This window comes from Elephantulus edwardii, unplaced genomic scaffold (assembly GCF_000299155.1).
Source record: "Elephantulus edwardii isolate Elephantulus edwardi_28Jun2011 unplaced genomic scaffold, EleEdw1.0 scaffold00057, whole genome shotgun sequence".
NCBI classification, from domain to species: domain Eukaryota; kingdom Metazoa; phylum Chordata; class Mammalia; order Macroscelidea; family Macroscelididae; genus Elephantulus; species Elephantulus edwardii.
Genome location: NW_006399807.1, coordinates 10,038,435 through 10,063,493, shown reverse-complemented (window position 1 = coordinate 10,063,493; position 25,059 = coordinate 10,038,435). Strand labels below are relative to the sequence as shown.

Here is a 25,059-nt window from a genome sequence, read left to right as displayed (position 1 = left end):
ATAACTTTGATGGAAAGTTTCAATGGAAAAAGAAATTGAACACTTAAAGGTAATAAACTGAAGGAATATATTAAGAAAAAAATTGAGATACTGTATGTAAATAATTCTTTGAAGAACTTTAGTATAAAAAGGAGGAGCTCTGCTGGCCTAGTGGGTAGGGAGCTGCATTGCCAACCCAAAGCCAGGCAGGTTGAACCCACCAGCTGCTCCTCAGAAGAAAGGTAGGCAATCTCTTCCCATGAGATTTATAGCCTCCGAAAACCAAGTGGAGGGTCAGCTATGAGTTAGTCTCAGCTCAAGGGCACAAATCAGGGGTATAAAAAGAGTAGACATAGAAGGCAGTAGCTAGAAGTAAATGTGGAATAGTCAAGTGAAGATTTTTAATATGTTTATGTTGTTGTTGTTGTTTTTATGTGCCGTCAAGTCGCTTGCGACTCACAGCGACCCTATGTACAGCAGCCCTAAACTCTGCTCTGTCCTGTGCCAATCGCACTGTCTCTGATACACCAATCCCAATTACCCCAGTCACTGAATCAATCCACCTCATAGAGGGCCTTCACCTCCTGCGCTGTCCCTCCACCCTCCCAAGCATGAAGTCCCTCTCCAAGGACCAGTCCCTCCTTACAACATGTCCAAGGTATGTTAGACAGAATCTCAGAATCCTTGCCTCCAAGGAGCCGCCCGGTTTAACCCTTTCCAGGACAAATCTGTTTGTTTTCCTAGCAGTCCATGGTACCCTCAATACTCTTCTCCAGCACCACAACTCAAAGGCATCAATTCTCCTTCTATCCTCCTTGGTCATTGTCCAACTCTCTGATGCATAACAAGTGATTGCGAAGACCATGGCCTGTATCAGACGCACCTTAGTCTCCAGAGAGACACCACTGCTCTTCAGTACTTTGGAGAGGTCCCTAACAGCAGACTTTCCCATGGCAATACGTCTTTTAATTTCCTGGCTACTGGTGCCAAGAGTGTTGACTGTGGAGCCAAGAAAACTAAAGCTGTAAACAATCTCAATCTCTTCACCATTTTTAGTATAAGGGCTAAAAATAGAAAATAATTGAGGATAGCCAAAAGAAGTATCTCAGCAAAAAAAGATACCGATCCAAGAGAAGAAGTACAGTCCTTGACAAGCTGGAAAGAAAATTGCACTGTATACCCATTGACAGGAACAGATCCACTTTTCCTGAACACTACTGAGGATGGGACAGAAAGACTGAATAGTAAGAATATGACTTTATTTCATTCTAATTTCACAAAGAAAAATGAAAGAAAGAAATCAGCTAGGGTGCAAGTAAGTGAAAAAGAGAATGTTGAAAGTATGAGGAAAGACATGAAGATAAGAAGAGCTATGGCATATGGTAAAGAACAGCATCTTGAGAGGTGGCTCTGCTGCAGTGCTGAGTGGCCACTGACACTTGTGATCATGATTTTCTTCATTATCATCAAGTAAGTTACTCTGATGTAGGCAAAGAGAAGTAATATAATTAATTCAATCACAGCACTTTTCTGGGCAAGTTGTCATCTTTCCAGTGTCTTTTTTCTTTACACTATGAAAAGTAAAAGAGGAAATATCAAGGATATGAAGGAGAGGCAAGATACTTACAAGAAGAGTCATCTACAGGAAGGCAAACAGACAAAAGCAGAGACTTCCTTTTTTTCTCCTAGCTTTTACATAAGGCAAGAATAGAAAGCATGGCTCAAAGTTACCCCTAGCTACTATATTTAGCCAGTGCACTTTTACTACCCACAAACCCATCTGTACGTAGGCTATAGTAAGTACAGAAAAGACTGGGGGTAAAAATTAAGTCTTTACATTGAAACCCTGAACTCTGAGATAATGGAAGACCTATACTTTACCAAAACAACTAAGAGAAAATAACCTTTATATCTCATATCTAACATCAAATTTTCTTGGAATACTCTAATATAATTTAGTCTATGAAAATTAATAATCACAGTTAAAAAGACTTAATTTCTCTGAAAAACTAAAATGTGAAGATGCTAAATAATGTCCAAACAATGATACAATCATCATAAAATGGGTTTAAAATCTGCTTCAATGAGTCAAATATCTAGTGTCTCATAATTACATTGATTATTAAAAAGAGATTTAGCAAACTGAAATATAGTATTATAATGTGTTAAATATCTATCTTGAAAAAAATATGAAACTATAAATCAAGTATGTACTTTACTCAGAGGTGTAGAAGAGGAATTAGTTAAAAGCTGGATTCTGGTACAAGCTAGAGATTCTTACTTTTCTTATAAATTACAATTCTTAAAAAAGATGCTATCATTTTTAACATTCTCCCTTTCAGTAATTTATTTGCTCTGAAAAGTAAAGTTTGAATTAAAATTTCCCTTATTTCACAGATCTTCAAAATACTTTATTTTCCCTAAAGTTGAAATGTTATGGTGACTAGAGTATGGAAAAGCTAATTTTGCACTTCAGCTATAGTTTATTACTACGGATAAAATGTACAGAAATGTGAACAGTTATACAATTGATTCTGGCCTCTATTCCAATAGAAACTACTGAATTACCAACAATGGAATATACTGACAAAAGAATGCTTAATTTAAAATATTCCAAATTTGGTGATCTGATTCCTGTTTCTACAGAAGGAAGAATAAAGTGACAGCATAGCAATTAAACTGTTAGGTATTTTTTAAGGTTTTAGCTTAGGCCTGCCAGCCAAATCACTAACTGCTAATAATTTTATTACATATGTCAAATAAAATGCATCTTATGAAGAGTTCAAAGAGATATCTTACTGATCACTAGAATTATCTATCATTAATTATAAACATAAAGATATATCTTACTGATTACTAGAATTATCTATCATGAAGTATAAACAGGTTTGCTCAAAAATATTATCATAAATATTAGTATATTCCACAGTTTGGGAGAAGCTGAATACAAAAAGTTAAAACATTGGTAGAAAAATAAGTGATATTTTGACAGAATTTAGAAACTGATTTTCACTGATGAAAGTACCAAGAAAATAAATATTGGCAAAATAATTTTCTGATGTACCTATACAGGAGAAATAATTATTTAATTTTATACTGTTAAGTGGAAAAAATTAAACAAAACACCAACATACGGAATCTACCATACAGAACGTAATAAAAATATTTCATGATTTGAGAAAAAATAATCAAGACTACAAGCACACTGAAACTAGTAATAATCATCTATGTTAAGCTTCTAATGCAAATACTTGTTTAATGCTAAAAAAGCCTATATATATGTATTTTTTGTTAGAATGATATATAATGGCATAAAATAACCTTTAAATCAAACACATTAAACTATGTCAAAACATTATCTGTTGGAATCAATATATTTTTCAAAGAACTGATTTATGTAAATTGAAGGTTCCTACTATATATTAAAATTCATACACGTTAGGCACGTTTGAACTTTGTGTTAAAGTTACATTCATCTTGGTTTGTTAATGTAGGAAGGCTTTGATGTGACTCCATATTGTTCAAAACAGTCCATAAAGAACTTTTAATTTAGAAATCATCACATGAACCACCGACTATTTCAAGAATAGCATCCTCACCAGACTGATGATGTGTGTGGTGCCCAGAAGCCTCCACAGACTGTCTCTGCTCATGGTCTGGAGAAGATAGCAAAGTAGACTGAGGGCTTTCTGTAGACGGTGCTGCTGAATGAGCCTGGGCGGACGCTGAAGAGGATGTAGACGGCTGAGGAAACGGCTCAGCTGGAGCTTCAACTTCCATAGCTGTTTCACCTACTTCCAAATCAGTACTTGAAGGGACGGTAGGAAGAGTGGAAACCTCAGACTGACTTGTTCCACCTTCAAAAAAACATGTTGATGCAAATTCAAATTTTAAAACTGTTTCAAAATTAATTACTTTAAAAAGATAAGTGCAAGTAACACATATATACAGATAAACATACACACAAACAAACTATAAAAACTTAGAATATCGAAGGCGCCCATGGGCAATTTGACCCAGCAGTTAATCAATAAGAGTGCGGAGTGGGAAATTATAGCAGCTTTTGAGTTTTGCCTTAGTAATGTCTAGTCTGCTCTAATAGCTGTATAACAGAATCAATGGTTTATATTGCTGTATCCCCACAAACTGCCCTGGGAAATATTTGACAAAATTTTGATTGGCTTTATCTCACTAAACCCAACTGTTCTAAACTGTTCTAAAAAGCTAGAGAAAGGTTTATATATGGAAAGAATCATTCTCGTACATATATTTACCAGGAAGGAAATGGGGGAGGGGTGGTAGAAAATGAATTACTGGACAACTATATTAATAAGATAGGTGAAAGGGAAAATAATATGGAATGAATGGAGAGTCAAACATCATATATATAGTAATTGATGTAATGTAACAAAATGTGCATTAACGATTTAAAAACAAATGCCCCCCATTATTCACTGTTGGTGGGAGTGTAAAATGGTGCAACCACTGTGGAAAGCGGTGTGGCGCTTTCTCAAAAAGTTGCAAATAGAGATACCATTTGACCCAGCAATTCCACTACTGGGAATATACCCCCAAGAGACCATAAATGACATCCAAGCAGATATCGGCACACCCATGTTTGTTGCGGCTTTCTTCACAATAGCAAGGAGTTGGAAATAACCTAAGTGCCCATCAACAAAGGAATGGATAGAGAAGCTGTGGTATATTCACACAATGGAATACTACGCTGCTTTGAAAAACAAGGAACTCATGCAATATTATTCAAAATAGGTGACCCTGGAGGACATTATGCTGAGTGAAATATCTCAGTCACAAAGGGACAAATATTATATGGTGCCAGTGTTGTAGAATGAGGCTGACACTGGGGTGGGGGGTAAGACTGAGAAAAACTGGATAAATTATGTTTACTGCATTGAAGCTGATGAGAGAATAGTTTTAAATTAATATATTTTAGGGCATTAGGATTATCATAAGAGTCCAGAATGAGGGTTGCAGAGTGGAGTATTCTTGGGATGGGAGTAGGGATGTGCGGGCTGGGGGTGGGGGATTGTGTACCAATGAAGGAGTTTTGCTTTTCAAGGAGAGGAGCGAACTGGGGGTGGGGGTGGGGGTGAGTAGGTGGGGAGAAAAGTGCAACAATGAATGAATGGAATTCCAAAATCTCTGTAGATGTTCATTGAAATTAATAATAATATTAAAATGAAAAAAATCCAAATGCCCCCCAAATGCTATGTAAACTTTCACTTAAATTACACATATAAAAGTTATATTTTAAAAGTTTGATTGAAGTTATGAGCAAGAATATAGCTACAAACAGGCCAGAAAAAACCAAGTTTCTGATTCATTAGTAATTATTTAAAAACTAATATAAAATTATCTTCTCCAAGTTTAAAAGGTATCTACTGATATGCCAAGCCCTGCAGTAGCAGTAGAGAACTAATTAAGAAAAGTTAGTATTAAAAAATCTGTCTAGTTTTGTTTCAAGTCTAGATCATATAATAAAAATGAGCTAAGCTAGTAAATAAAGTCAATGTGTTTTAAGATGCAGAGTATAAAAATATTTCTATTATAAATCATTTTAATAAGGGAGCTCTGGCGGCCTAGTGGCAAGAAGCTGCACTGCAATCCCGAAGGTACATGGTTTGAATCCATCAAATGCTCTGCTGGAGAAGGAGGGGCAATCTCCTCCTGTGCCAGTCAGATCTGATTCACCAGCACAAAACAAGTTAATTTTTAAAAAAATCACTTTAATGATTTTTTTTAATCAAGAGGGTAATTTCCTGGTACAAACTTAAGTACAAATTTGCTAATTCTTTTTTTTTAATAAAATTTTTATTTTGTACTGCTTTTCTTACAAAGTTTTATAAATTGTTTTTCATTCTAGATCTTTCCCATTCAAATTTGCTAATTCTTAAATTGATTGTAGAATTTTTTTAAAGTTAAGTAATATATAGGAGTTAAGAGCAATTTGTTAATGAAATTCAATCAAGTTTTTCTTTAAATTCTGACTTTGAGAATACTGTCATGTGGCTGAACACTAATGATATTAGTCATATATTAAATACTTATTGAAAACATTATTAAGAAGAAGCTAAACTTATAATCCTCATTTTTGATAGATAGGTAACTTGTCAACAGCCAAGATTCAAAATAATGTCAGTCTGAGCCCAAAACCAATAATAAGCAATCAAAAGAAATAAAACGTGCTTATCTACAGAATTTTATGTATGTCCATTCTCAGAGTACATACAAAAGAAAATGGGGTGTGAAAGTTTCTACAAGTTGCTGTTTCTTGGGTTTGTTTTTTTTTTGGTAACTGCCTTTTACAACCTTAGACGTACTACTGGGCACACTCAGCGAGAAGTTAGCTGAAGAAAGGTGGTCGTATCCTCAAGAAAAACAGGGGTGCTTTCCTGAGACCTCATAAGACCCAGGAGCAGCTTTGAAGGCTTTATTAACGAGAAATTCAAGTCCTTGAGAGCTTGTAGAAAATAGAGACTACAGAGAAGGTACTGTCCTTTAGTATTTGTAGAGAACAGAGATAAACTCTTCTTGTCTTTGTGGAAACTATCTAAGTAAATAATTAAAAGTCCTGGTTCCTGTATGACCAAAGACGCATTCCTTTCTGGCTCCAGTTAGGTATATTATTTTATGTTCTCTGAGATAATTGTTTGCTGTGTGGTAAGAAGCCTGGTTATTTTGAGAGTAGTGGAATGTTTTGTTTCTTTCCATATATGCTGAAGAAGAATAAAATCTTTGATTTTCATTCCAATCCCGAGTCCCCAGAGCTTTGCTTCTTCTCTCTCTGTTCTTCCTTTAAGAAGGGTCACTTCCTTAGTCTCAGTAGAGAAAACCAGCAACACTACAGAATCCCAGACTCTTCACTTTTTAAAAAATGCTAAGAGGTAAGGATGAAGTTGAGTGAAACCAAGGGAATAAACTGTGATAAATATCTTTTGTTCTTTATGGCTTTACATACTCTAAGAGAATCTTGTGAGTACTGTAATAATAGACTTGATTTAATGATGTAATTATATGCAACAGTAAAACTGGGATAAATGGTTTTTACTATATTTCAATTAACTTTATTTAAAAAAAATTACCTCTCCCGCGAGATCTTCCTTGTCCTCTATTGCTCTGTGCAACTTCACTTGCTTCCTCAAACCACCGTGATAGCATATCAGACATTCTCTGCATCAAGGACACATTGGGGCTTTGCTCTCCTATGACAAAAGAGTTCTAATCAGTGCCTTTAGTATTGCAGTATATTACCTTAATGCAAAAATTCTGATTAGAAGGCTTTCAAAATGAATTATATGTATACAAATATATTAATATATATATACAAATATATTAAAACTATCATCACATTATATAGTATTTATTTGAGTGATTCTCCAACTTAACTGGGAGCTCGTCAAGAACAGGGCTCAACTTTCCTTCATCTCTGCTTATTTTTAGAAATTCCCTCTTGAACTCTTGCTCCTGAGAAACTCTGGTGGCCTAGTCTATAGCAAGTGGCACTGTAAAGGAAAGACTGCCTCTCTGGCAATTTGGATTCAGCCAAGGTTCTGCAGGAGAAAGATCCTGTACAATTTATGGCTTCGGAAATCCATTTTCCACTTGGATGGTCAGCTCTGAGTTAGTTCCAACTTGATGGCAATGAATTTGAGTTTTGTTTTGTTTTCTAAACTTTTACTCCATTCCACATCTTTAGGTAAAAAATATCAATTTGGAGTATTCATGAATGAAATACTGAATAGAAAAGAAAGGTCTATGCTTTCACTGAAGCACTATCATTAAGCACATTTAATGATAATGTAAAAACAAAATTAAAATATTAGCTTTGTTTTTACATCAAATTTTTTTAAACTGAATTTACTTTCATTATAACTCACTATAAGCAAATCCATATATTTGAAACTGAAACCAAAAAGTTACTTGTCTCTCTTCATTTCTTTTTACTTCAAGTAAATGAGTTTTTTCTTCAAAACATAGTTTAAATTAAGTGTATGGCATCTGATTAAAGTATCACAACTATATTCTATAATAATTTTGTTATTTTAAAATAAATATTTATGTTCTTACATTTTCTGTGAAGTCAGACCTAAATGTTGTACTTGATTACTTTTAAAAAAATTTTTTTTATTTTATTTTTATTATTTTGTGTGCGTGTACCGTCAAATCAGATCTGACTGGTACAGGAGGAGATTTTTTTCCTCCTTCTCCAGCAGAGCATCTGGTGGATTCAAACCATGTACTTCTAGGATTGCAGTGCAGCTTCTTGCCCCTAGGCCACCAGAGCTCGCCATACTTGATTACTTTTATGTAATGTGGCGGATATTGAAATCCTCTTAGTTTTAGTTTAAAAATACAAAGGAAAAAATATTGCAGAGTATGCTTTTGAACTTACAAGGGTTTTTGGAGTCATGAGAATAAGATTTTGGTTACAGATTAATAAAAGATATACCAATAAATTCTATTTCAAAATATGCCATCTTAAAACTCCCAATGTACAGTAAAACCTAAGAAAGTCCTAACTTGTGTAGGTTGAAAACTATTAGAGAAGGAAAACTCAAATATTTTCTGCTAAAGTGAGTGATAGAAAAATTAGGTCTGTATCCAGTGAAAGAGAGAACACTTTTAAGACTGGAAGAACAAGGCAGTTCCATTGAGTGCCAATTCTAATAGGTTTCACTTAAGTTTTCTTTAAGCTTTTCAAATTCGGCAGTTAAAAAAATAAAAAACAAACAACCCAACAAAATAACAAGAACAAAACAAACAAAATTATGTGCTGTTATAAACTCTTAGTGGTCCCTTGGGCGTTAAAAAGGCTGACAGTTCAAACCAACCAGCAGCACCAAAATAGGAAGGCTTGGTGACATGTGTTTGTAAAGAAGTGCTGTTACATGCTAATGACTTGTTTCAAACTCAGAATGATCTACATGACAGGGCAGAAGTGCCCCATAGGGTGTCCTACATTGCAGTCTTTACAGGATCAGGCTACCAAATATTTTTCTCATGCAGAGCAGCTGCTGACTTGGACCCACAGACCTTCTGGCTAAGAGTCAAGTGTATAAAACTATCATACCATCAGGGCTCCTTCTCTATAAAGTTTCAAACCAAGACCTATGGAGCTCAGTTCTGTACTGTAACCCATGGAGTTGCCATGAGTGAGAACAATAGGCTTGGTTTTGTTGTTTTATTTGTTGACCTGGATATCAAACTGTTTTCATTTGCTATCTAATAAAAAAGGTAAACCTTAAGAATACCTTGAGAATAACCTCTGTTCTATAGAGCAAAAGCATTCTAAAACTCTCAATGGGAATATAAATTCATCTCTACCAAACCCAATCAAGTGCTGCAAAATGGAGTCCCGCTCAAAGTGAACTTCCACCAGGATTCCAAGTCTACAAACCTTTAGGGTTGGAAGTTGACCATCACAGATAGCACTACAAACTTTCAGTTAGCAGCATAACACGTAATGCACCATGCCATTAGAGTTCCTTACAAATTAGTACATATTAATATAAATCACTGAGGGAGCTCCAGTGATTCAGTGGTAAAGAACTTCACTGCCAACTCAAAGGTATGTGGTTCAGATTCAACAACTGCTCTGTGGCAGAAAGATGGGCAATGCCCTCACATGCGATTTACTCCTCTGAAAATCCTCTGGAGGGTCAGCTATGAATTGGCTCCAACTTCAGAGTACACAGTAACAAAAATATAAATCAATGTATGTAAATCTCCTAACTGTAGAAGTAAAACAAAAAAAAAATTATACAGTGGACAATCAATCACTCCATTTCCAGAAATTCATCTGAAGAGATAATAGCACAAGTATATTAGGTATAAAAGTAATAAAAAAAATGTTCATCTCAGAATATTAATAGTGTAAATAAGTTTAAAAGCATTCATTTTTCAATACTATACACACACACACACAAAAAAATAAAACAAAACAAACAAACAGAAAAAACAAAACACAAAACCCTTTGCTGCCTAAAGTATACTTACCATCGCGTTCTCGTTCACTCTCTGGTCTTGCTCTAGGCCCAGTATCTGACCAATCACCACGAAGTCTCAAACGCTTTACAGGAGGCTGTCGTAACTGAAAGATAAGCAAAGATGTGGTAAATTCCACATAAGTATAAAAGATCACTCTCACTCTCAATTATTAAACACACTTAAAATCTAGTAGATTATTTCCATCTCCTTATGGTCTTTATGGAGTATGCAACTGAGCTGTCAGCTCAAAATACTTGAGACACAGATGTTAAATAAACTTATACAGAATATTCATAAGGACAATAAATATCCACCAATGTTAACAGCGTATACTTTAGATATTCAATCTCAAGTGTCTGAATTCAAGTTTGCAACCAGGGATGTATGATTTCAAATACTTTTATCACTTTCAATCCCCAACAGAAGAAAAGTAATTTAACCACACTGAGACTCAGTTTTCTAGTGGAATTGATAAATGTAGTCTAGGTAAAAACTTAAGTGCCTGAATGACAACGTATTTATCACTCTTTTTATTATTATTGACAATTCACTCTCTTGTGGCCCTCACTATCTAGTCCAACACTTTACTACATTCCTTAAGCTTTCTTTACTGTCCTCCTTTCTCACTTAATAACTTCTACTTTAGAGAAAAATCAAGATGACCGTGCAGAAGAACCTTCAGCACAAACCTGATTTCCCATCTACAGCTGGAACTCTTCCAGACTTTTCTCAGGAATGTATCCCTTATCCTGTTCATCCCTGATCACTCCCTCTGTGTTTTTAAATGTAATCCTTCATTTCCTTAGGCATCTTGCTTCATACTGTTTCTCTTGTTTCTTTCTTGTAAACATACCAAAATTTCTTGACATTTTAAACAAACACCTTCAATTATATATGCCTCTTCAGTTATAGACCCTTTCTTTTGCCAATCTTTTCTTGTCAAACTTCTTGAGAAATCTATAATTACCTAACATTCCTCCTTCAATCTACTGCCACTAATCTTTGACTCATCTGTTCAGTGAAGTAATTCCTTCAGATCATCTATGATTGTCAAATCTACTAAGCAATGATAAAAATTACCAATAACACAACTGATAATCAATTGACACGTCAAACTGCACTTTCTAAAGCTTATTTTATCTACTCATGGCAGCTGACCTGTTTAATCACTTATACATTTTTAATTGATATACACACCCCAAATCTCACACTTTTAAGAGTGTTCAAGTTTTGGCTTTGTTTATACTCACAATGTTATGCAAATATTACCACTATCCAACGGCAGAACATTCTTATCAACCTAAATAAGGAATCCTGTAACCATCAGCAGCCTCCGTCCCCAGCTTCCCTCTACCCTGGATCCCCCTTAGCCCCACACCTGAGCCCTGGTAACCACTAATCTAATTTTGGTCTCTGCACTGACAACCCAAAGGCCTAAGGTTTGAATATACTAGCTGCTCTGTGTAGAAAGATAGGTAAGCTCCTCCTGTGTGATTAACTGCCTCTGCAAACCTGAACGCGGATCAGCTATGGGCCTTTTCCAACTTGACGGTACACAACAAAAACAACCTTAAGTTACCTATTCTGTTTTGTTCACGCAGAATCATACCATATGTGTTATTTATGTATCTGGTTTCTTTCACCTGGCATAATATTTTTGAGACTTATCCATGTTGTACTGTGTTGTCGTTGTGGACCTTCGAGTCAGAACTGATCCACAGGTGCTGATAAACATGGGGACAGTCATAAATTTGATAATTTTTTTTCCTAGAAACTATCAAACAACAAAAAGAATACAAAAGATCTGCATCTTCAGCAATAATAGAAGGAAAATCCCACAAATTCCGTATTCTATGTAAATATGGACAATAGCAACTGAGAACAACAAATGCATAGGAAACATAAGTGTCATATGTAACACCTAAAAGTACACAGGAAGCCTAGTGTGACAGTTAGTAAACTTAAAAAAAAAAACAGTAATTCCAGGAAGGAGAGGATCTCAACCTGAGTACGGACTATACTTCACAACAAGATGTAGCCCCTCTGAACACAGTTACTGTAGAAAAGGAATTTCTATATTATGTAGGAAAAACTATTATTATATAATCTTTTAGCAATTATTTCTTGAACTATTCCTACAAATTAAATGTCTTAAATCTGAATGAATCATATGAAATAACCTAGCCAAAAATTCTATAAATGATAAAGCATTTATCTATTTTTTTCACTTTTTAAAAAGTTTTGTGGCATATATACTCCTTTAGCAACTTTTAAGTGTCAGGCACAAGTGTAGAAATTGAGGAAAGAGAACTTAATAAAAGACAGCGAAATTCCCAGTTCCATACTTTATAATCTAGTAGGAAATACAACATATTAAAAAAAGTAATTTATACTTAGAAATTGTTAAGTGCTACAATAATAGAAAAAGGTTATTCCCATTTTCTTTTTCTCTTTGTAACACGTAACTTTCTACAGAGAAATTTTCCATGTGATTTTAATAAAATGCTAAGGGAGGACCTCATTCACATGATATAAACAAATACCTGAAATAGGTCAGGGAAGAATAAAAATTCTGGTATCTTGGGGGGGGGGAAAATCTTTCAAGCAGAGTATACAGAAAAGACAGCAAAGCTTCATCTCACATACTCTGGGCATGTTGCTAGGATAGGCTACTCTGCGAAGAGGAACAGATTACGACTCTATCGTAGCTGGCGCTATCTCAAGCCTACTGTTGCAGTCACTGTATCCATTCATCTTGCTCAGAGTCTTCCTCTCATTCCCTCTGACTCTTCCTTTCCCAGTCTTCTTTTTCCAAGAATGGGAGCTTCATGACAGCAAGCCCAATGTATTTGAGGCAAAGTTTCCTCATCCTTTCCTCTAAGGAGCACTCTGGTTTTACTTTTTCCAAGACAATTTTTGGGGGGTTCTTTTGGCAGTCCATGGCATAATTCAATACTCTTCACCAACACCACCATTCATCAACTCTTTGATGAATTTGATTCCTTATTCATCATCAGAATGTATTGGCTAACTAAATATACTGCCATAAAGTTGATTTCAACTTAGAATGACCCTGTAAAACCCAGCAGAACTTCCCACATGATTCCCAACTCTGTAAAATGTTTACAGAAGCAGACTGCCACCTAATGCTCCCTGCAAACATCTAGTAGGATGGAAGCACTGGGCATTTGGCAAACGGTAAGCTCTTATCCACAGGTCCCAAAGACTCTTGAGTATACAGGAAGCACTCAATAGATACTTTGCAAATTGAGAAATACTTGTTTGCATAATTATAAATATTTCAGTAGAAAATAGTGAAAAATAGGTTGGTGGGATAAAAAGAGAGGCAGATTAGTAACTTATTTACACCTCTGAATTGCTTGTTACATTAAACATAATTTATTTTTATAAATTTATTCGATTTTTTATAATTACTTTTCTTAGTTATTTCACACTGGGGAGGGGGTGAAACCTTTCAGGAGAACATGAAAAAAAAAATCACTGTTCATAAAACCTATTTCCTTCACTCCAATTATGTCTTCCCTCTAAGTATTCTGTGCTGTCAAAGGTAGTTGGCCCACATTAAATACGTGTGAATTTCCAACTCTCTGATTATTTAACAGTCATAAAGCTTGACTGTAACTATTTAAAACAAAAAAATCCACTGCAAGTTGATGCCTACTCAGGGCAACCCTCCATCAGGTCATGGAAGCTGTACATTTTTGTTCAATGAAACTAAGCATCTTCTCCCACAGAACAGTTAGGAGATTCTACCACCAACCTTTAGTTAGAAACTCGATCCACTATGCAATAAGCTACCAGAGTTCCTTGTAAATTTCTTAAACACATATGATAAAGGGAAACTATAAGCAACAACAGGATGATACAGCAGGCTTATTTTTTCAAGTTGGCCAATAAAGTGATAAGTAGCTATAATTATATTTTATTGCTTCTCTAACCAGGCTGCTTCTTGGAGGCAAGAATTCTGAAGCTTCATCTACTTTGGGCATGTTGCAAGGAGTGACCAGTCCTTGGAGAGCGCTATCATGCGTGAGAGGGTAGAAGGACGGTGCAAGAGGGGAAGATCTTTGATGAAATGGATTGATTCAGTGACTGGGTTAAGGGAGGTGGGTGTGTCAGAGACAAGAGGGTTGGCACAGGACAGAGCAGGGTTCAGAGCTGTTGTACACAGGGTTGCTATGAGTCACAGGTGACTCAATGGCACATAACAACACCATTAACACATACAAATAATGCCCACATTTCAAAATCCTAAACATTGTTTACATAATCTTGATTTTTGACCCCTAATTTTACAGCCCTCTGAACACAGAAGAAATGAATTTAGAATTACAAAAACAGTCAATGTTCTTGTTGGGTGCCATTGTGTTGACTGTAACTCACAGTGAGCCTATGACCCTTGCCCTATCGTGGGTCATCTCTACCACCTTCAAGCCTACTGCTGTACTCACTGTGCATCTTATTGAGCATTTGTGCTCTTTAGTAACCTTAAAGCATTGAGTCAATACCAAAAGTCATGAATAATTAATAAAAATCAATCATTAAACCTCAAATGACATTTATAAACCAGAGCATATTTATTAGATAAAGAACAAACTAATGGGAAAAAATTGAAAACATGTCAGAGTAAAATATTTAACAGTTTACAGTAAAGGGGGTTTTTAGCTACTAGTTAAGTACATTTAAAGATAGATTTGAGTTCTGCCACTTACAAATAAAAATGTAACTATTTTATAGTCATTTTGGAAATATAATCCATTCAATTCTTTTTCATTAGATTTGACTGTGTGGAGCACAACAAACTGTGGCTGACTCTAAGAAGAATGGGAATCCCAGAACACTTGATTGGGCTTATGCAAAGCTTATACTTGGACCAGGAGGCAGTAGTCAGAACAGAGCAAAGGAAACACTGCATGGTTCAAAACTGGGAAGGGTGTATACCAGAGATGTGTCTTATCTCCATAGCTTTTCAATATATATGCAGAACAGATCACTTGGGAAGCTGAGTTCTCTGAGGAGAAATGTGGCATCAGGTTTGGAGGAAAACTCATTGACAACCTGCATTATGAAAATGAAACAACCTTGCCTGCCAAATTGTGGAGGGCCTGAGGCATTTGTTGCAGATGGTCAAGGACTGCAGCCTTAAATATGGATTGAATCTCAAGATCAAGAACACCAAGACTCTCACCACTGGGCCAATTGGCAGCATTATGATAGACGCTGAAGAGACTGAGACCGTTAATAGCTTCAGTTTCCTTGACCCCACGATCAATATTCTTGGTTCCAGCAGCCCAGAAATCAAAAGACAAACTGCATTAGGAAAGTCTGCTGTCAGGGCCCTCTCCAGAGAACTGAACAGCAATGATATCAGTCTGAAGACTAAAGTGCGCCTGATCTAGGCCATGGTTTTTGTAATTACTTGCTATGTATTTGAAAGAAGGACAATGACTAGGGATGGCAGAAGGATAACTGATGTCTTTGAGCCATGGTGCTAGAGAAGAGTATTCAATGTACCATGGACTTCTAGGAGGACAAACAGGTTCGTTCTGGAGAGGGTGAAACCAGGCTGCTCCTTGGAGGCAAGGATTCGACTTTAGGCATGTTGCAAGGAGGGAACAGTCCTTGGAGGGAGACATCATGTTTGGGAGGGTGGCGGGACAGCACAAGAGGAAGACCCTCGACGAGATGGATTAACTCAGTGACTGGGGTATTGAGGGTAAGTGAGTTAGAGATGATAAGGTTGACTCAGAATTGAGCAGGGTTTGGAGGAGTTGGACCCAGGGTCACTATGAGTTGCAAGCAACTTGACAGCACATAACAACAACAACAACAAATCTACTGTTATATAGCCTTTTGTCCAGTTATTATCTACTTTAAAAAACGTACCTAAGGATAACATTATGTCACTTGTTCACAACTATGTAATTATATAGTGAACAGTAAATGGTATTTATTCTTCTTAGTGTACATATATTAACTAAGGTCTTTAAAATTTATACATCACCTTTTATTATTTTGAAAGTCTTTCAATTACAGATCTTTTTTATTGCTGCTGTGCCTCTAAAAAGTTAAAGGAACGTTTAAAGTTAAATATGCTACTTGCCATAGATACAGATATAGAGATATCAATATTTTCTCCATATTGTTCTTTGTTATTTCATGTCATTGTTCCATGACTATAAATGTCTTGAAATTTATAGCTTTTTCAGTCCCTCAGATGCTCAGAATAATGTAATTAAAATAGTTTATGGATTGAACAAAGAACATGGGTTTTGAGTAAACTTACCTCTTCTCTTCTCTCTTCTGCAGAAGGAGTTTTAAGTTCACGTGCTGTATCATCTTTGGGATCAAACAGATATATGTAATCTGAAGAGTAGCTAACAAGAATTTCTTGACCATCTTCACTATAACACAGTGATGTCACTCTGCAGGACTTATTATTAAGATGGGAAGGAATAAAACGAGCAACCATTCCAGTGGTCCCTCGACCGGCATAATTCCCTAAATAAGAAAATAGGAAGTTATTGAAAATGTGTAATATTTAAAAAAAAACTGTTTTAAAAACATTTCATTTGAATTAGAAGATAAACAATTAAATTTAGTAATAAAAATATATATACTCTATCATGTTCTATATCTAGAAGAGGTTCTTTAATATATAAAACAGCAACAACAATAAAAAAAGATAAAATATAAAGGTATCATTTCTGAACAAAATCATAAGTATCTGAATTATAGATCATAAAAGCATGTTGCTGGAAATAGCAATCCTTTAATACATCAAAATGATTTATGATCATTTTTGTTATTAACATCAAATTGGACTGAGTCAAAGTTGACCCTCCAGAGCAGGTTTTCAGAGGCTGTAAACGGCATGAGAGGAGACTGTTCATCTTTCTTTCATGGAACAGCTTGTGGTCTCAAATGGCAAGACCTAGGGTTGGAAGGGCAACTCCTTAACTACCAGAGCTGCTCTTCTGCTGATTAGACACATTCAATAACCTCCAGAAATTATCTTCAAATCAAGAGAGTATCATTTTTATGCTATAAATAGGAAGTCTGATATTAGCATACTAAATAAAACTGTGCACTAACCTTTTACGATTATTCATCTTTTCACTTTATTTTTTAGGTTTCTGATAGTCATTATATCTGTACACCATGATGAATATAGTGAAAGTGAGGATCTTATTACAGTTTCATTTAACCTCAGCCGCCTTTCCAGCCAGTTACTAGCAGTCACAACAATACAACACAGAAAGGCACAACTGGCACTTTGTGTCCCGGCTGTCCAGGAATGCCAAGTTTTAAGACTGATATAATCCTTCCCACAAAGAAGTCTTGTCTTGATAAAAATGTCAATTGTATCTCCATCTCTTAAGAAACAGCAGTTAAGCCTACAATCTCACTGGTGTTCCTTAAATATTGTTGTTATTGATTGCCGTCAAGTCGAGCATGACACGTAATGACTCTATGAACAAAAGGCCTGGAGCTTTTCTACAACTATGGTCATTTATCAAAGTTCATATAGTTTACAGAGGCACACTGTTTAGGAAGTGGATGCCACTCCTGCTTCTAAACCTGCCTTAAACTGAGAGCTCCACCAAACATTGTACAACATGGGTAACCATTATGAAATTTGACACTCAAATTTGACAGCACAAGGTTCAACATCACAGCAACCCCAGGTTACCTCAGTACAGCATATTGACAGAAGAGTGCTGTACCATTTAGAAGAATGCCCCTCTAAAATATAGTAACAACTGACTTAAATACAAAGGCCCTCCCCAAGATCTTGTTGACTCTAACCAAGAGCCTTAAATAAAAAAAAACAGCCAATACAATATGTTCCTTAAATAGAAACATTCAAACAGAACTTCTAAATCACAGTTAAAAAAAAATCCATCTGGCTTTCCTGTTCCAATGATTTATGGCAATTTTCAATAAAAATATTAATTACTGGCCAAAGCTGTATTTCTTTTTCATAATACCAAATGTAGATACTGTACATGTAAATATGTATATATGAATGAATTTATCATGTATATTAGTGAAGTCTGGTATCACTACTTGCCTTTGAATTGGTTACTGTAGAAGTAGTTTGATGTGACAACAGATCAAGAGAAAATGGATTACAGATCAAGCCCAAATGAGCAGAGAGAAATTCAGGACAATGGCATCATTAACTAAGCTACACAGGTAGACACATACACTATATATCAGGACACGCTCTAACCTTCCTTTCTATGCCTGAAAAAAGGCAAAGGAAAATTAGGAAAGACAAGTGCTATAATTTCTTAAAAGTCTAACTTAAATTGCAAAAGATCATATGTTTATAAAAATCCATTATTATTTAAACATATTGTATTTCCTGAATTTTATACTAAAGACATTTAAAAATTGTAAATATGCCACAAAGATTTAATTTTTAATATTATAAGAGTATTATATGTTTGTAGTAGAGATATATTCTCTCACCTGTAGCTCTGGTGCCTAGCATTCGTCGATCATATATTCTTACTGAGCTATCAGAACAACCAACAGCGAGATAATATGGAATTGGTGGACAAATAGCTACAGATGTGGCAGCACGTCGACAGTTAATTAAAATATCCTACAAAAAGATAAAATAATAGCAATTACACAGAACTACATCAGTAGGAATGACACTATACTTAAAATGTTTTCAATAAGGAGAAAAATACCTTTCTGAGAAATTTCAACACAGCATGAACATGTAGGCAGAGAGGGAAGATAATAGTTTTCTTTTTCAAGTTTCTCTCACAAATTGTTTCTAATACAGTCAGACTATACAGAACTAAAAATAAATACTCAGCTAATATTCCTCCTCAAAACATCATTACTCAAATGATTTTTTTATAGTTTTTACTATCAGACTCAAAAATTCCTGACACAATATTATGTACTTCTCTTAAGAACAAATTTCAAAACAAAATGTGTTTTGAACTACTCATTAAGCTTAATTGAGACTTTAATAAAAACAACAAACACTGGGATAGTGCAAAATGCATCTTAATGAACATTCAGATGAAATATTCTATAGACAATTCTGATTAAGCGAGAAAATACAGAACAGAATTTAAAATACAGAATCCAGACTTTATAAAGTCTAAACTCCTATATGATGTTTAAATTTTAAATCTGGAAACAAAAATATCCTTTATGGTTTACTAAGCAATGTATCTTAAATTATGGCTAACATTGAGAACAGTGGGAATCCCAGAATACTGACTGTGCTCATGTTAAACCTATACTTGGACCAGGAAGCAGTTGTCTGAACAGAGAAGAAACACTGTATAGTCCAAATTCAAGAAAAGAGTGTGTCAGGGAGGTGTCCTTTCTCCACATTTTTTCAAATGATACATAGAACAGATCATTCTGGAGGCTGGACTTTATAAGGAGGAGTGTGGCATCAGGATTGAAGGAAGACTCATTAACAACCTGCATCATGTAGATGACACAACCTTGCTCGCTGAAACTGAGAAGGACCTGAAGCATTTGCTGCAGAAAGTCAAGGACTGCAGCCTTAAATACAGACTGCAGCTCAATATCAAGAAAACAAAGATTGTCACCACCAGGCCTATTGGCAGCATCATGATAAACAGAGAAGACACTGAGGCTGTTAATAGTTTCAGATTGCTTGGTTCCACAGTCAACACTCTTTGCACTGGCAGTCAGGAAATCAAAAGATGAGTTGCACTTAGGAGGACCACTCCAGAGTGCTATAGAGCAACGATGTCAGGTTAATGACTAAGGTGCACCTGATCTAGTCTGTCGTCTTCTCGATTATTTGCTACGTATCAGAAAGCTAGACAGCGACCAAGGATTACAGAAAAAGGATCTATACCTTTGAGAAGGTATATGCCTGGAGAAGAGTATTGAACATATCATGGACTGCCAAGAGAATAAACATTTTTGTCCTAGAGTGGGTGAAAACAGATTGCTCCCTGCAGGCAAGCTTTTGAAACTCTGTCTTACATACTGTGGGCATGCTGCCAGAAAGGACTAGTCCTTGGACAAGGATATCATACTTGCAAGGATGGAGGGTCAGCACAGGAGAGGAAGATTCTGGGTGAAATGGATTGACCCAGTGATTGTGGTAATAAGGGCAGGAGTGTCAGAGACTTGTGAGATTGGCTTAAGATAGGGCAGGGTTCAGAGCTATTGTTCATAGGGTCACTATAAGTTGTAGTTGATTTAGTGGTATATAACAATAAGAAAGCTCTTAATATCCCACAGAGACTCCATGAAAAAATGATCAAAACCATGCCAACAGCCTGCACCATTATCAAGATTGCCAAAATACTGAAGGCCACTGCTAAGAGTAACTGGGCCAATTAATCTTCTTTGGGGTCTTCCTCTTTTTTACTCACTCTTTACTTTTCGCAGAATGGTGTATTTTTCCAAGGACAGGCATTGCCTGACAACATGTCCAAAAGTATAAGAGAAGTTTCACCATCCTTTCCTCAAAGTAGTTTAGCTTAGTCAGTGAAGATGTCTGCCTTGATTTTAAAAATTATATATATGGGTTAAAGTTGACAATATAGTTTAATTTACTAGTCAAGAATTGCACTGATTCTTTTTCTGTCAGCCTTATTCACTGTTTAGGTGTAAACACAGTAGTTTGAGTCAGGTGCACCTTAGTCTTTAAATTGATATCATTGCTCCTTTGTACTTTGGTGAGGTTCTTTCCCAATGCAAATTGTTGTGTTTTTTTTTAATTGATTTCAAGGATGTTAATTATGGGTCCAAGTTAAGATAATTGACAATTTCAATCTTTTCTCTATCTAGCATGCTGCTGCCCAGTGGTCAACTGGTAAAGTGTTCCATCTTCTTACTTTTGAGATATAATCCATATTAAGGACTGCAGTCTTTGATCTTCTGTAGGAGGCATTTCAAGTCCTCCTCAATTTCAGTAACCATGTTTATGTTACATACGTAATGCAGGTGGTTAATGAGTCTTCCTCTGATCCTTATACCATATTCTTCTTTATAAATTCCAATTTCTTGAATAATTGGCTCAGTATACAGATTGAATAGGTAACAAAAGAAGTGATGCCTTTGAGTTTGGGTGTTGCAAAAGAGTACAAAATATCCCATGGACTGCCAAAAGAACAAACATATATGTCTTGGAGAAAGTGCAACGAGAGTGCTCCTTAGACCAAGGATAATGAAGCTTCACCTCATATATTTTGGGCATGTTGTTAAGAGGGACCATTACTTGGAAAGGGACATCATACTTGGTAAGGTGGAGGGTCAGTGAAAGAAAGGCAGACCCTCAATAACATGGAATGACATGGTGACTTAACTGCAAAAGGGGACTCAAGAGTGTCAGAGATGATGATAATGACATAAGACAGGACCAGGTTTAGATTAGTTGTTCACAGGGTCACTATGAGCCCTAATTGACTTGATGGCACCTAGTAACAACAAAGAGTAGAGTATCTTAAACAGAAATGAATGCCTGCCTTAACTATTACGCTCTTTTAAAAACAAAATATACAGTATCAAATTGAAATGGCAACTTTGTCAAATGATTCAGATGGGAAAGTCAAGGGACAGTTAAGTTTATGTTCATAGGAGGGAAAATTTGGAAAAGAGGGTGAGAATGACTGTACAACTGAAGACTGTCAAAAGAAACTGTTGAATTTTCTATGTCCTATTGTGTATCTTCTCAAGATTTTAAAAGGAAAAAGTTATTCTAAGATTTTAAAAGAGATAGATCAGCAGCAGCCACAAAAAAGCTGATAATAAGTTATGCTGATGGTCAACAATAAATTGTATTGTTCTTGTTAATCACTGCAAAGTTGGCTTCTACTTTATGGTCACCGCTTACAAAACACTATCTTGTTTTGTACCATCCCTTTAACAGTTGTGGATTGGAACACTGTTATTCATAGGGCTTTGTCTGGCTCATTTTCAGAGCAGATTGCAAGGTCTTTATTCTTATTCTAAGTCTGGAAACTACTGAAACTTTTTCTGCACCCAGTAACGCATGAGCCTCTAGTGACAGGCAGGTGGTAGCAGTGCATCAAGCCAAAAAATCAAGCCATGGGCCCGCTATGGATGGTAAGAATGCTGGCGAGTCACTACTGCCTCCATTACTTATACTAACATAGTCTAATCTCATGTTACAAACTGTTGTGTTTGTTGTTAGATGGAATCAGGACAACTAGTGACCATCTGAACCTCGTCCTATCCTGTGCCATCCTCAAAATCTCTGATACAGTCCAGCCCCTGGTCACAGTCATAGTGTCAATCCACCCCCTTCGGGGCCTTCCTCTCTTTAAGTGACCTCTACCTTTCCCAGCATGGTATCTTTTTTCAAGCAATAGCCTCTCCTAATGACATGCACAGATCATGTGAGATAAAATTTCACCATCCCTGGCTCGTAAGAAACACCCCAGCTGCTCTTCTTCTAAAATAGATTTGTCTGATCTTCTGGCAGTTAATGGGATGTTCAATACTCTTCTCCAACATCACAATTTCAAGCCATCAGTTCTTTTTTAGTCTTCTTTATATACCATAGTTTCAATCAAGTATGCCTCAGTCTTTAAACTGACAGCACTGGTTTTTAACACTTTGGAAAGGTCCTCGACAGTAGATTTTCCCAAATCAATAACTTCAATTCCCTCCTCCACCTCCCTATCCCGGTATCTTGATGCTGCCTATTTATCCAAGGGTGAGGATTTTTGTTTTCTTGATGTTGAGACATAATTCATACTGAAGTTTGTAGTCTTTGATCTTTGGTTGCAATTACTTCAAATGCTCTTCATTTTTTGCAAGGAAGGTTGTGTCAACTACATAATAAAGGCTGTTGATGAGTCCTCTTCCAATTCTGAGGCTACATTCTTCTTCAATGATTTACTCAGCATTAAGACTGAAGAGTTATAGAAAAATGCTACAGCCCTCACACATACTTTTCCTGATTTTAAACCATGAAGCATTGCCTTTTATGTTCTAGCAATAGCTTCCTGGTCTGTGTACTGGTTCCACATGCACACAATTAAGTGTTCTGGGATTCCCATTTTTCTCAGTGTCAGCCATAAATTGTTACAGTACACACAGCTAAGTGTAATACTAGATAATGATTTAAAGTTTTTCATAAATATATCTTAAAATGTATAAATACAAGCTCATTAACATCAATGTTAATACTGAAACTTTTTAATAGATTTAAAATGTGTTAACTGAACATTTTAGCAAAAATATTAAACAATATTAAAAATATTAAACAATAACCCATAAAACAACTTACTATCAAATTTTAGTTACAATTTTAATTACTTCTAGATTACTTGAAGAAAAACTTTGATTCTTACGTCTTTACAATCTTCTTTTGTGCAGCTAGTTTTGATGCGGGTATCAAACCATCTAACAGTTCCATCTTCACCACAAGAGAGAAAAGTGTAAGGATCATTTGGTACAGTCATAATCTAAAGATGAAAAACATAAGTATGATCAAGCTGTTGAATATTTAAATAAAGTTTTAAAAAATACTGTTTCTATTTTACAAAATTATTAAGGTAAAAGCAACTAAGATTAATTTTTAAATGATTTATGGCTACAGCATAATCATTGCTTTCATAGTTAAAAGGACAGTTTAGAGATTAATCCTGAAGTACAATGCTTTGGCGATAGGATACTATCCATACACAAACTAGGAAAGTCCATTAATACGACTATTATTCAAGTATATACACAACAACTAAAGCAAAGAGGAGGAGTTAGATTCTACCAACTTTTGCACTTCAAAATTAACCTAATATGCAATCAAAATGCATTAATAATTACTGGCGACTGGCATGCAAAAGTTGGAAACAATGAGAAAGGAATGGTAGTAGGAAAGTATGGACTTGATGACAGAAATGAGGTTGGAGATAAAATGACTGAATTTTGTGTGCTCAGTGATTTATTCATAGCAAACACCCTTTTTAAAAAAACACCAACAGTGACTCTATACATGGATTTCACCTGATGGACTGCACAGGAACCAGACTGACTATATTTGCAGAAAGAATCACTGGAGAAGAACAATCTCTGCAGTGAAACCATACCAGATGCTGATTGTCGAAGTGATCTACTCATGTGCAAGTTTAAATGGAAATTGAAAAAAAAATGAGAACTACTCCAGAAGAGCCAAAATATGACCTTGAGTTTATCCCAATTGAATTTAAGAATCATCTCAGTAAGAGGTTTGAGGCACTGAACACCAAAGATCCTAGATCTGAGGAACCACAGAAGGATATCAAAGATCTCACCCATGAAAAGAGCCAAGTATCATTACAAAGAAGGAGGAAGAAGAAAAAACTAAAACAGATGTCAGAAGAGATTATGGCAACTTCATTAGAGCATCAAGAAGAGAACAAAAGATAAGCCGAAGCAAAAGAATGGAATAGGAGACTTCAAAGGGCAGCTCAAGAGAATAAAACAAAATATTATCATGAAATATGCAAAGAGCTGGAGTCAGAAAATAAAAATGGAAGAACTCACTCAGCATTTCTCAAGCTCAAAGAACTGAAAAACAAATTTAAGCCTCAAATTGCAATACTCAAAGATGCTATGGATGAGCATAATCTTGAATGATCATCAAAAGAAGACAGAAGGAATACACACAATCACTGTAACAAAAAGAATTGGTTGACCTGAAAAAAAATGTCAGGAAGTATCATATGAACAAGAGCCAATGGATATGAAAGATGAAGTCCAAGCAGGACTGAAGGTATTGGCAAAAAATAAGGCCCTAGGAATCTAGGAAAATCGACTGACATGTTTGAACTAATAGATGCAGCCCTGGATGTGTTCATCATTTTATGCCAGGAAATTTGAAGGACAGTTACCTGGCTGATTGACTGGAAGAAATCCATATTTTTCCCCATTTCCAAGAAAGGTGATTTAATAGAATGTGAAAACTATTGAACAATATCATTAATATCTCATGCAAGCAAAATATTGTTGCAGATCATTCAAATGTGGCTAGAACATGAGTGTGAGGATCCAAGGAGGGGGAGGGTGGAAGCAGACGGGGGA

At 35.7% G+C, this 25,059-nt stretch overlaps 1 protein-coding gene across 4 annotated transcripts in view; it reads right to left on the bottom strand.

The window, feature by feature from the left end:
• The window catches only part of DCAF6 (DDB1 and CUL4 associated factor 6), a 206,500-nt gene that overhangs the window by 100,855 nt on the left and 80,586 nt on the right, over nt 1-25,059 (bottom strand). For all 4 annotated transcript variants that reach the window (XM_006887399.1, XM_006887401.1, XM_006887402.1 and 1 more), the window contains 6 exons: nt 23,352-23,465; nt 18,487-18,622; nt 16,295-16,509; nt 9,997-10,090; nt 7,083-7,202; nt 3,579-3,836 (listed from right to left, as the gene is read on the bottom strand). In XM_006887399.1, coding sequence (XP_006887461.1) covers nt 3,579-3,836; nt 7,083-7,202; nt 9,997-10,090; nt 16,295-16,509; nt 18,487-18,622; nt 23,352-23,465 — 937 coding nt within the window. The remainder of the gene's footprint in view (nt 1-3,578; nt 3,837-7,082; nt 7,203-9,996; nt 10,091-16,294; nt 16,510-18,486; nt 18,623-23,351; nt 23,466-25,059) is intronic.